Genomic DNA, 14,311 nt, shown 5'->3' on the forward strand with positions numbered 1-14,311 from the left:
CATTTTGATGCATTTTGTTTAGCAGGGTTTACTCTATTTTGCTCATTCTGTTTGGGATTTTTTGTTTTGCATTTCTACTTTATTACTGTTTTGATGCTGGGTAAATACTTTGCATGTTACCCTAAGTTAAGCTTGTCTGCTTTGTTTCATGGCTAGAAGGGTGTTGAGCTCAGGCCATTTTAGTGGGTTTAAGGGTTAATCCTGACAAGGACTGTGATTATTTACTGAAGTGGGTACTCACCCACTTCAAATAATAATCCATTTTCTTACTTTTTTGATTTGCCCACAAACACTTTATTCTCTTGTGCAATAAATTGCAGTTCACACTAAACATCAGTTTGAAAATAATTAAGAACTCCTCCTTTCCTCAACCCCTGACCTAGGTCCCAACCTAGTTCAAACTATCACTCTCACCAGTAGAACCATGCTACCCCCTCCCATCACTACCTAACTCATCAGCAAAACCAAAACACCACACTCACCCTACCTCCAGCTTCCCTATTGTACCTCCCACCCTAACCCAACTCTCCCTGCCCTCTGACAGCTCTTTCCTAATTACCTTCCCAAACCATCTAGAAAACCTAAAGAAACCACATTATCCCAACCACTTAATGGCCTATCCAAAGAGTGAGCATCACTCTGCAGTCTTCTTGGCAAAGGTCCTCCCTAGCCTCGACATCCACTATGTAGGAAATTGGTTTGTTGGTTGACTGGAGTGTGAGCCCTGTTTAAGGAGTAACCAGAATCCTTGTCAGGATGAGGGACAAGCCATCCCTAAATTAATCTGTGCTAAACTCTCTGGTGACTCATAGCAACTTTCAGAATACCTGCTACCCACCCACTCGAATAGAACCAGAGCGACACAGTAGTGGTACAACGGATGACACCTGACAGTAGTCATGCTGGCTTCTGTGTCCCTCAGAGCCTCCACCTTATGCTTATTGATGATGAGTGACCCACTGCCTATACTCTGAAGTATTGGAGGAGATGTTGGCTTTGAGCACCATCCCTTTGTCACTCAAGGACACTAGGGTAACTCTACTAGTCCCCCCCGCACAAACTGGGTGTTGGCACAGCTCTGTAAAACAGATGTTGAGCATGTTTTCCTTCAAAAGTAGGTTGTACAGCCCAGTATAATCATCCACTTTGCTACCCCTCACCCAGGCCTTCAGTGCCTTACTGGCATAATTTAAGAAGTCCACCCAGGGCTGGTTTGGGAGTTTGTGGCTGTCTCTGAACCTCTGATTATAATTCTCACGGTCAGCCTAAATGTAGCAACAAGTATTGCTTTCATGGGGGCATATCTTGTCTGATCCTCTTCCTCTAGTGTCAGGTGTGTATCACTCCCCACAGGGGACGTGTGTTTTCACAGGCTACCCCCATTACTCTCCAGGACCTTGAATACCGTGAGAGTAACTTCATATGCAGTAAATCACTTGTCTATATCGCCCACCACATAGTTAGTCACCAGCTCCTGTGGTATGCAGGCCCTCACTTCTCCAACAGACACTGTTGGTATGCTGCCACCATTGATGGATTATGGGCAATGTCTTGTGTTGATCTCTAGTTCATTCAAGCTCCTTTCATGCTCCAGCAGCATTCTCTTTCAACCAAGGCTCTCTGAGGCTTCTTCTCCGCTGCCTCTACTCTCATTTTGGCCAACTGCAACTTGAGCTCTCTTTCTGACTTACTGTCCTCCAGCTTCTCTGTGGACAGGCCTTTTGAGGACACAGTACTTCCTGCCCGAACACTGGGATCTCTCAGTGGGCAGAGGTTCTCAATTCTCTGGACGTTCCTGCTGAGGGCACACAGCCAGCTCATGCTCCATTCCAAAATCAAGTTCCCCTCATCCAGATCCTTCACATTGGGACCCTTATGCTCAGAGTCTTCAGACTGGGATAGCATCCTAGTGACTTCCTCATAGGCCCTCAGAGCTATTTGAAGGTCCAGCTTTGTGGCATTTTTTTGCCCATAGCCCCATCTCCTTACAGAGTTTCTGCAGCTCAGCCCTGCTTGGGTTAGCCACATTGAGGCTCTCCACTTTCGTAGTACGACAACGAGTTAGGGAACTTAATGTTCAAAAAAGAAAAAACAGTCTCAAATTGATCTTAAATTATTTATATTGGATGGTAGTGTAACATAAGATTACTGTATGGCACAGTATTAACACAAGTCCAAATCCTCACCGTCGATCATCAGTGTAAGAAAAGGAGTTGTTGGTTGACTGGGGTGTGAGCCCCGGTCAAGCAGCAACCACAATCCCTGTCAAGGTGCACTCCAAATGGGTGATTTATTAGGTACTTGGTGCACTCAAGACAGTCACTCGCTTTCTTTGGTGTGACCCTCTCTCAACTGCGGTGCTTAAGAGAGGGGGGAAGATCCACCCACTTCCCCTAGACTGATCAGAAAGATTAGAGAATCAATTTTCAAACCTCAAGCACACACTACCATAATATACAAAAGTGTAGTGATCACATATGTATTCACAACATCAGTGGTTTTATATTTTCTCTTTTATTTTCGGCCTACTGGCCTCTTTTTTAGGTCTCGTGACGTAAGCAGCGCATGCGCTGCTCTCGTCTTACGAGGCTTTTTGGAATCAATACGATTCCAAGAAGCCTCGTCCCAGCTCCGCCTTCAGTGTTGATTTGTGCACGTCGTTTGACGTCACGAATCATGCTGAAGGCAGTGCAATGATTGCATGCAAGGCATGTCAATCGCTGCTTGTTGCCACCCTGTCTCCTTTTAGCCACGCCTGCCGGGATTTGATCTTTTACCGGCGGCGTGACATTCTCCCCTTTATTGCTCCCGACGCACTTTTTTGTTTGCATTGGGGCACTGGCGTAATGCCACAGAGGCATTGTCGCCTAGTTGCTACAGCTGCCAACTTCACCATATAATATGCGGAACCAGGTTCGGATTCTGGTCTCGGGTCAGATCCTGGTTTCCTGGTCTCAGGTCAGCATCCTGTAAATCCCAGCAAAGATTTCTGTGCTGTAAATAAAATGTGTGATTAGTCTGTATGTAAAACGCTTTTATTTCCTCAAAGTTTGCACTATGTAAAACTCCCCCCCCCAAAAAAAATGTTTAGTCTGTATGTAAAACGCTCTTATGTCCTAAATCCCAGCAAAAATGTCTGTGCCGGAAATAAAATGTGTGATTAGTCTGTATGTAAAACGCTCTTATGTCCTCAAAGTTTGCACTGTGTAAAACTCCCCCCCCCCAAAATGTTTAGTCTGTATGTAAAACGCTCCTCAATGTCCTCAATGTAAAACTCCCCCCCCCAAAATATAGATTCTGCTTTTCACCCTTGCTCTACCTCATATACCAACTATTAAAGCCCACTCATTAACTTTTTGATCGCAGAAAGAGATCTACTGGCTGATTTGCACAGAGTGAAAGCAGTAAATCAGGGATCAATCCTGGCTTGCCTTCTTGACCAAATTGGGTGATTTTAGGCAACTACTTTATTTCATTGAGCCTCCTTTTTGTTCGATTGACATGCCAAATAGTACTGTGGCTCGGCTCATGCACAGGCTCTTCGAGCCAGAGCCAGCCCTTGTCTTTGCTCAGGCATGGCTCTCCTTGTGCATAGTTTGGCTCACCCATCTTTCTACGCGTGGTGCAGTGCTACGTGAGAGGAGTCCACTGCCGCTCGAGTTGAGTATCCGCCATGTTCATAGATGCACCTCTTTGAGAGGGGGGTGGGTTCCATCTTGGAGTTCAGTAAAACCGCATCTCTTAAAGCGTGAACCGCCATCGTGAAGTACTCTCCATGCTGAGCAGCAGGACAAATTATAGAATGAAATAGAGCGTCGCGTTAGTTGTGCAGAGGAGATAATGTCCACTGCACAACTAATGCGAACGATTTTTAAGCTAAAATGTCGGCGGGAAGTGCACATTTATGCCAGCCTTTAATTAACAAGCATTTGCAATGCAATAGGTCTCGCATTTACGCGAGTTTAAGCTATTGGCATTGTAAATGACAATGCCATTTATTTATATTTTGAAAACAAAAATAAAAGACATTGTTCTTTGCAATGTCAATAGCTCAAACTCGTGTAAATGCGAGACCTATTGCATTGCAAACGCTTGTTGGAGTGTACATCCAGTTTGAGCTATTGACATTCAAGGACACAACCTGGAAAAGGGCACATTCTAAGAAACAGGGCTGCACAAGCCAGTCACACATAGAAGGGACAAACTACAATCATGCAAGGGCACTTGAACCCAAAGAGAAGGCATGCTATGCTCAGACATATGCAGGACTGAGGCAAGGGAGGATACAGGAAAGGCAGAGGGCGAACTACGAGTCAAAAGGAAAGGGCATTAGATCAGCACTCAGGAAGAGCAGAGGGGCTGACAGGCAAGAGGCACTAAACCAAAATGTGTCAACACGCTCTCTCATGACCCAGCGAGGATTAAGATATATGGGGGCACTTAACTAACAAAATGTTCTGACCGCCTCTTGTGACCAGAGAGGCGGAGAGTGCGGGTGGTCGTAACTGTTTTCTGTAGTGTAATTCCACTAAATTATAGCAAAGTTACACAATATTATTTTAGCAATTTTGCGTTGAGTTACGTGAAAGTACCAACATTACTCAGGATTACTCTGGCCAGGCTCAGTTGGAAAGTGGAGAATTATTAAAAAAAAAATAGGCAGGAAGGAGAGGTCAAACAAGTAGGGCACGATCGGGAAGATGGTGAAAAGGGTATGCTTGAAAGTGGTACTCCTGAAAAGTAAGCCAAGAGACTCCTGTGAGACTGGGGTAGAGCTGAAGTGCAGATAAGCCATAATTAAGAAAACAAGGGTGGAGAGACCCTGAGGAAGACGAGAAGTAACTGAGAAAAGAAGCAGAGACAAGCAAAGGATAGAAAGAAAAGATTGAAATTTGTCCCGTGTGCCATGTCCCATAACTGCCTTGCCTTTGACGGTCAGAATAGGCCATTTGCCCCCTCCGCACGCACCCAGCTGGAAAACCTTGGGCACAAATAAGGGAGGACAGCAGCAGTTTCACAACCAGTTGACTTTGCCGTCTATAAGGATGTCCCCATTAGACTCCCTCAACAGATTGAAATATAAAAGGCTATTCGGACATACACGCGTCGTCAGGCACCCAAAGTCGTCTCCCCGATCAGGCGCTGCCGACACGGATGGAATGTGCTCCTGGAATGCCTGGGATGACTGAACTTAGACTAGAGATTTTCAAAGAATTTCCTCAATTTGGAGCCAAGTGTCTGCCTCCCCTCCGCCGCCACCGGACAGAAATGTAGCCGCACACGGAGGAGGAAGAGGTGTAGCAGACACTAAATGAGAAATGTTTGCTTGGAGAGAGGGCACTACACATGGTAATTAACCACCAGGTCTGTGCTGTGTCCCCTGCAGCTCACAGCTTATTCCCTAGCATGCGCCTCCAGGAAACGTGAAAGGCACCAACCTTCCAACTTGGATTAGCCATAGCCTACTACCGTAGGCCCAGGATAAAGCGAAGAACAGCCTTTCTACGTCACTGCATATCAAGCAGTGAGTGTCTGCGCCCAAAAAGTGCCTGTTTGATGAAAAAGGGAGCCGGCTAGTGTATGTGGCCTGTTATGGCTAGGGCTATGTATGTGCCGAGCGAAAGTGAGCGGCGGCATCAAACCAATTAAATAAAGATACGCGTATGCGCATAAAAAAAACAGCAGGAGAACAAAGCGCCATAAAAAGCTTAGCAGTGTCCAGTGAAATATTATCACGGCACCGCGACAAGCTATGCACTAAACAATACAAAAACAAGCATTTACAATGCAATGGTCTCGGCATTGGTAAAGTTAGAGCTATTGGCATTGCCCATGACATTATTTTTGTTTATGTTTTTGTTTTTAAAACATTTATAGAAACGGCATTGTCATGAGCAATGCCAATAGCTCTAACTTTAACAATGCCGAGACCGTTGCATTGTAAATGCTTGTTATGCAGTGCTTTGTGCGCATGTCACAGTAACTACAAACAAGCATTGGCAAACCCAATGTATCTGGACTTGGCAAGCTGTCGCAATGGATATTTTGCAAGCGGCACAAAAACAAAAAAAGAAAACAGGCAGCTACCTGACCAATCCACTATATGCTTGCAATGAATATTGTGAAATTAAAAATAATAACATCGGACTGTTTTACTGGTGATGTTTTGTCACAAGCATTTCAGTTGTATCGTGCATTTTATTATTATGTGACAGGGAGAAGAAAAAATCAACACCGAACAAAACAATTAAGTTAAGGGGAACACTTATAAAAGCAATGTGTTAGGTTGTGTCTCCCAGACCGTGCAAGAGGTCTGGTTGCACACAGAGGCGCAACTAGAGCCCAATTTCGAGGGGGGGGGGGGCTAAGACATTTTTTCGCAGGGGGGGGTGGTGCTGGGCTGAATCTTGAAGCAATAGGCAGAGTGGAGCTGCAGGGGCTCTTAGAAGGGGTGAAACACCAGCGAGGCCTCATTAACATGCAAATGGTCTTTCAAAGACCTGTGAAGTGCTCGGGTGCGGCTGTGTGGGCACTGGAAAGCTGTCTCATCCCGGGCTGCCACACACGAGCGGGGGGGGGGGGGGGGATGAAGCCCTTTGAGTCCAATTGGTGTTGCGCGCCCGGTCCCTGGGGACGGAGATGAGGAAGTAAAGGGGGTGGGGGGAGGAGTAGAGAGGTGGGAGTGTAGGGGCCGCCACAAGAGGGCCCTACCCCAGTTTCTGCCCTGCTGCACTCGAGCACCATGGTAGTAGCTGATCTTGCTGCGGCAAGTTTTATTTTTCGGGAACTTTGAAAATATGCACAATTTAGATTATAGAAGCTAACTTTCCGTCTTGGTATCACAATAAAACGAACTGCAATATTGCACATCAACAGGTACTAAATAAGCGTATGGGAAGGCACATGCTAGAAGAGAGTTGGGAGAACCCTTGCGAATGACGGAGCACCGGTTTCAATCTGACACTATAGTGTACTACCACAAAGGGCGCAATACGGCGTTGCACACTCACCTGCCGAAGTGGCAGCCGGCCAAGGTGGGAAGAAGCAGTAGGAAAGCAGGACAGTAGAACTCCTAAAGTTAGACTTTATAATTACGGTAGGCAGTTGTGGCGTAAAAGAGGTAGAGTGCTGGGTTAGTATGAAGGAGACGCACGACCTGTGACGATTATAGAGCCCGGGTGGCTCCCGGCGGCGGTCTGTTGTCTTACAAGTTGCTGTCACAGCCGTATCAGAACTAGGTTGGCTGCCAGTCATCAGCGACCTCCCCGTTTACGGCGATTATAAGGATTTTTGAGGTACTTGTGTCCCAGTTCACTGGCTCGCTCAATGGGGTTAGCAAAGGCACCAAGTGAAACTCCAAAGAACCAATTCATTTACAAAAGGGGGAGGCCCGTCTGTTGCAAAAAGCTAATTTTGTTCCGGTCACGTGAACTCTCCGGGCATCACAACCAATGAACAACTGGGTTTGATGTTTAAACTTCAGTCTTTAAACGCACAAGCGGTTTTCCAACCAATCATAAGCATCCAAAGCCCGATAGCCAAAAGGCTCCGTGAATGCCCCATTCAATTAAGGGCAACACAATTTTTTCACCATTTTTAAAATACGTTTCACACTCCTACGTGGTAGTGTGTGTGTTAGCATCCAAGCGAACGAGGGGTTGGAAGCGGGCGAGGTGAGGGCCAGGAACACCACAGCCTTTCTCCGAGGCAAAACAGAAATGCCTCGGAGAAAGGCAGCGTCGTTTTCGGATTCGGGGGCGTGTTTTGCTGTTATCTCCTCCTTGAGACTTCTTGCAAAAAACACGCCCCCAATCCGAAAAGGACGGGGCCTAATCGGAATGACTGACCTCTTCTCCAATGGCTGGCCAGCATTCAAGAGGCCAGCCAATGGAGAACAGGGGAGAAGAGGGGCGGGTTCAAGCCCCTCTTCTCCAAGTCATTAAATCTCGGAGCTAGACTGCGCAAGCGCAGCCTTCGCAGCCGAGACCTAAAAATACCGGGAAACAAAGCGCAGCGAAAAGCTCAGCACTGTACAGCGGCACAGAAACAATATAAACGAAAAAAAACATATGCTCAAAAACATTTGCTCGTGTGTGACAAACATACCGGGGAACAAAGCTCCGTGATATCGACACACAGAAAATACCGGGAAACATAGCGCTGCGAAAAGGTCAACACTGTACAGCGGCACAGAAACAATATAAACAAAAAAAACATATGCTCAAAAACATATGCTCGTGTGTGACAAATGTACTGGGGAACAAAACTCTGTGATATCGACACACAGAAAATACTGGGAAACATAGCGCTGCGAAAAGCTCAACACTACAGCGGCACAGAAAAAATATAAACAAAAAAAACATATGCTCAAAAACATATGATCGAGTGTGACAAACGTAACGGGGAACAAACATCTGTGATATCGCCGCACAGATGCCAGTCTCCCTGTGTGTCCATAAAAGAGTGCTTCCCCACCAGATAAAGCCCACCATGTGACGCAGCTAGTACACAATCCAGTCCGGATAGGCATGCCGACAAGGAGACAGGGCGTAAACAAACAATAGGGTTTCCCGTGAAAGTTGGGGGCGCTTTACTGCCTCTGGTGTGTGCCTGCACGATGTGCAATGCCTCTGGTGGGCTTTGTCAGTGGTAGGGGGCTGCAGGCACAGTGTTGGTACTACTACTCTGCAGCGAGGGTCTGCTGGGCGCCATTCTCCCCCTAGCTCAGGACGCACAAAGCCATGCAGGTATCGGTCTTTTACCTCAACTTTACATACTCCTCTCCTTCAGTCTGAAACCACATGACAGGAAACCCGCGAGTGGTGTGCGCGCGCCAATGCGAGCCATGTGCTTTCAATTATCGCGCCCGTGTCTGGGCACGATAATTGAAACCACATGGCCTTTGGTGTCTATTACGCGCACCAAGCGCGTAATGGACACCAATAGGCCATGGGCGGAGCAATGCACCCGCCTTTGGCAAATTGCGTGCAGTCTAAGGAACAAACACGCACGCCAAGGCCAATAACAGAACAGGAAAGTAAAAACACACGCACAAGCGAGTGCAATTCCAGGGTCGATTTCCGAACCCCGGACAAAAGGACTCTCGCTGAGTGAGCAGCACTGCATCGCTAGTTGCGAGACCTAAAAAATGTAAGGAAAAGCCAGAAATTGTCAGTCAGCATGGACCCTCTCAGCCACAGCACAAAATGTTTTTGGTATCAGCACACAATTTGCTTTTAGTTACGTCTCGTGCTGAAAGCTTCAGATTCGTTTAGCTTTAAATATTTTATGGTATTTTCCAGCTTACTTCAAATACCAGTAACTTGCTACACTATTTATCTAGGAAATAAAGCGACAGTACGTTAATTAATTTGAAAACTCCGAGCATTCATTTTGTCAATGGTTGCGTCTCGTGCAAAACCTCTTCTGAGTTTTAAACAAAAGCACTTGCCAAACCCATCACCAAGTTAAACAAAATACTAAAGCGTTCGTCTCCTGATCTATTTGGGCAGTAATATTAATCTCACACCTAAATCTACAGTTAAGGTAATCTAAAAACCTATATCTGCAGACATAGGGATCTCACACATAGGGATCTCACACATATCTAAAGTAATGGTAACCTCACACCTATATCTGCAGTGATACTGATCTCACACCTATATCAACAGTTATAGTCACATCACACCTATCGCTGCAGTAACTATAATCTCACCCCTATATCTGCAATAATAGTGATCTCACACCTGTATCTACAGTGATAGTAAGCTCACACCTACCTAAAATAATAATAAATAAAATAAAATAATAATATTCACACACCTATATCTGCAGTAATACTGATCTCACACCTAGATGTGCAGTAATATTTATCTCACACCTATATCTGCAATATATTAATCTCACACCTATCCAGAAGTAATATTAACATCACACCTATAGCTGCAATGACACTAATCTCACACCTATAACTGCAATGGTAGCAATCTCACACCTGCATCTGCAGTGATTAAAATCTCACACCTATCTAAACAAATAATGCTCACACACCTAAATCTGCAGGAATACTGATCTGCCACCTGTATATGCAATGATAATAAATCACACCTTTATCTGCAGTGATTGTAATCTCCACTCAGAGTGCTTATTCAAATATAAGTAGGTATTAACAGTTTGTATGCATTAGATTAATTTGATTTAGAAAACGAAAATAATAAAAGACAATACCATTTACAATACAAAACTCACAAATGCTATGCAATAGATTTCGCAATTACAACAAACTGAGCTATTGCCATTTTGCATTACACCATTTGATTAATGCTTCACAAAGGGGGAAAAAAAACAATAACATTTACAATGCCAATAGCTCAAAATAATGTCATTGTGAGACCTATTGCATTGTAAATGCTTGTTGTTCTTAGCCTACCAACCAACATGTGCTTTTTTTCGTATTGGGGCGTACCCCAAAACTTCCTCAGGGCTGTCCAAGCAAAAGTATGTCTCCTGGATTTCTCCTGAACTTCTGGTTCTTCATCTGTCCCAGAAAAGATGGTTTGATAAAATCTGTATACGTTTCCAAAAATTTCAGATTACAAAGTTCCCGTAATTCAGCGCCAATCCAAAATGATGGCCTCAAATGGGAGGTGGTCCTCAAATATAATGATTCTCCCTGAATTAAAATGGTGTGTATTCTATTACTCTCGAGCCTTCAGGGAGAATCATTATATTTGAGGAAAGTCTACCATCCTTCTGGTGTTGGGGAGAAAGTATTGTTCCCCAAAGATGCCAACAACGCTTTCAGCAGTTCAAACTTTCCGCTTCTGCAAAGAAAATAGGGTACATTCAGATATTGTTTTTTTAGGTCTCGCCTGAGCTAGCGCATTCGCTAGCTCAAGCGAGACCTTTAGTAAGGGCTCCAGAAAATGCTACCGCTGTGGCCTACAGCTTGCGTGCATGTGCGCGGGCGCACGCTTCCGTCATAGCTCATTAAGTGCATCACGCGCGGGCACTCTTCCAGCCCGCGATCGCGATCACTTTCACTTTGACGGCCGTAACATTAATATCCAGGGTAAAGCCTGTTACACAGCAACGTGACTCTATGAGCCAGGAAGTAATGGAGATTTTCACGAAGGGTGCAAGACTTTGCATTTGCTCACCCAACCAAATCCGCCAAGTGGTAGATGGCAAACAACAAGCAAATATTGCAAGAACTGGGATAATGGCACAATCGATGTCAAGATCCTTCCAGAACTCTCCGCTCTCAGTGGTAATTTGTTGAAAGGCGCCCAAAAATACAATGATTCTTGTCCCGCTTGTCGCCAATGTAAGGTATACATTTCCAATGACAATGCATCCTTTAATAATATCATGTGTAACAGAATCTACCTCAACTAGAGCTACGCAATCCTGTGTCCTGGCTGGTCATCACACCTATAAGGCAACACTTGGATATGAAAAAGGTAGATTTTGAAAACAAATTGGGGATATTTTCCCCGTTGACTTATATTGAAATAGAACCAATTTATACCTAGAACCTACGGAGATAGGTAGGGTGGCAACTCTGCCCACCTACGTTTTCAATAATTTAGATTTATGGCCACATTGAAGAAAGCCTGGCACAGGTACATATAACTTGAAGGAGGTACATATAGAAATATTAATTCACATTTGACTGAGTGTACAGAGTAGGTAGCCAGGTAAATGCGTTAGAGCATCCATTGACAGATTTAGCGAAGTCCCAACTGATACACTCTGAATGGGGAGGGTGAACTCTATGACATCACTAGCAGCACTATAACAAGGCACAGCACGACAGCGAGGGAGGTACACTAGTAGCCATCAGAGAGACACAAGATGCAAGACATCTTGCTTCTTTAAGCATTCAAACTAAAGGGCTATGAACCCTACTCTCCACAACAGGACACGCAACGCTCACAACAATCATTGAGTCCGATCAAGTCCCTTAACCTCTCTCTCTCTCTATACACACCTCTCTCTATCTCTCTACACACACCTCTCTCTCTCTCTCTCTCTCTCTCTCTACACACCTCTCTCTCTCTCTCTCTCTCTCTCTCTCTCTCTCTCTCTACACACCTCTCTCTCTACACACCTCTCTCTCTCTCTCTCTCTCTCTACACACCTCTCTCTCTCTACCTCTAAGTAGCAGCCGGAGCCTGATAGCACTGCTTGTCCTTTAAAAGCATTGGTACAGCCAATAGGTCTCGCCCTTTGGGGCCTTATAAATGTTTAACCATGCAACAGTTAATGTTGTTGCACCAAGGATATTGTGCTGCATAACTAAACACTTATAAGGTCCCAAAAGCGAGACCTATTGGCTATGCCAATGCTTGGTTTTGTTTATAATGGGCATGTAAATATTCTCAAAGTACATCTATCTGTCTTAAGTATACTTATAAAGTTATTTACAGGAAGATGGACTAACATAAAGGGATGGGAACTCCTTTATCATTTGTGCACTGGTTAATGGGGTCAATTAGCACAGGGAAAACCTGCCAGAAAGTGTCTGGAGTAACAGAGAATGAGTGCAAATTGTATTAAACGCTTAACTGGAGACAGTATTAACAGGGGCACAAATATAACTCGGGAACATGTGGGCCAAAAAAGGACTGTTAATCTTTCTTTGAATTGTGACGTAACTCATGTTAACAACTCCATCAAACAGTCGTCTTCTCCATCCACTAAGGATCTCGTTGACTGCCGCAAAACCAGAAAAGGTCTGACAGACACCTTTGCAAACTCTCGAATTACAGATAGATAAGGCATGCATGACGACCTCAGCTTAACAGGTGCAGCTCCAGTAAAATATATGGGACTGCATTTTTCACTGCCTACAGCACCCGAGCCTGCATCACCAGCATTAGCGTTGTGATGGGAAAATATGTCATACTCTACTGGCTGAACTGGTCTGGAGCTCGCTCAGCAAATAGACAGAGACATTGCATGTTTTTATGGTGGACTCCTTCCCGCTACCTTAATGAAATGTCTTTCTTTCCAGGAATTACTGGGCTGGTGAGTTTTGACGACTTGGGCGAGAGATTCATGGATTATTCTGTGTACGACCTGCAGCCGTCTGGAAACACGTCGAGGTTTATTCCTGTCCTGCAGTATGACAGCTACAGAAGGATCCTCAGGTAGTGCACGGGGGTCGGGGGAAGTATGTGTGTGTGGGGGGTTGGGGGGCGTTTAGGGGACTCTAAACAGCAAAGTGAGACGTGGCTTGCCGCAGCCCAGAGAGCACGTCCCTTTGCAGAAAGCGGGAGCTTTACAGCTACACCAATTAGCAGGTGGCACCTTCAGGCGGGAAGCAAGGTAGGAGGGCTGTTGGGCGCGCTACTTTATCTTCACACTATCAACAAGTGCTGAAAACGAATGGCCGTACTTTCGGCTCTTGTACATTGAAAATACTTGTAATCAGCCGCGGTCGGTAGTAGGAGTAACTGCAGGGCGGTGATGTGGGGAGGGGGAGGGGCAGGGTGGGGGGTAGTAAACTATGGATTACGGAGGTTTACAGGTAAATTAACATATAAATTAATAAAACGAATTTCGTTGCGTGCACTGCATCCCCAAATGCACTGCCAGCACAAAAAAGAAGAGGACATTGCCCAAGTCCTATTCCTTCTGTGGCCGTCCCCGAACTTCCACAAAAGCAAGCCAAGTCTTATCTAAATGCCTTTGTCCTCCCCCCCAATAGTGCCGTCTGGGGCGGACCGCCCACACCCCACTGCCCCACCCTAGCCACGCCACTGGGTGCCACTTACCAGCTGCAGGCTGCAGAGGAAGACAAGCATGCACCTGGCGCTGCAAAACCTCATGGGCAGTGCTGAAAATGGCGGGTCCGGGAGCCCCGTCACGTGAGTGACGTTTTGAACGTCGTCTGGACGCCCATGTCGTAGCCTAATTGGACAATAATCTTGGCCGGCGGTCGGGTAAGGTTCGACAGACAGTAATATTATTTAGCATTTTGTTGTCACAGATTCCGTGACACCAAAATGCAAAATAATATTACTGTCTGTCGAACCTTACCCGGCCGCCGGCCAATATTATTGTCGACACGGACCACGGTGTCACCCCATGCGATGGTGTCACCCGGTGCGGTCCGCACCCCCCGCACCCCTCTAGTGACGCCACTGGATGCGACTGTACAATGTGGTGGTCAGAGGTGCAACTAGAGCCAAATTTTGGCGGTGGGGGGGCTACTAAGAATTTCGGGGGGGCTGATTCTCCCAGCAATAAGCAGAGTGGAGATGCAGGGGCTCTAAGAAGGGGTGAAAACACAACAAAGCCTCGT

General features: G+C 45.7%; 1 protein-coding gene across 1 annotated transcript in view; it reads left to right on the forward strand.

Moving 5' to 3' along the window:
* Positions 1-13,158, forward strand: part of LOC146866993 (guanylate cyclase 2G-like) — a 161,495-nt gene extending 148,337 nt beyond the window's left edge. The window contains exon 6 of the mRNA XM_085618900.1: positions 13,019-13,158. Within this exon, the coding sequence (XP_085475026.1) occupies positions 13,019-13,158 (140 nt within the window). The remainder of the gene's footprint in view (positions 1-13,018) is intronic.
* Positions 13,159-14,311: the final 1,153 nt, after the last annotated feature.

The sequence above is a fragment of the Triturus cristatus genome, chromosome 1_2 (genome assembly GCF_964204655.1).
Source record: "Triturus cristatus chromosome 1_2, aTriCri1.1, whole genome shotgun sequence".
Taxonomy (NCBI): domain Eukaryota; kingdom Metazoa; phylum Chordata; class Amphibia; order Caudata; family Salamandridae; genus Triturus; species Triturus cristatus.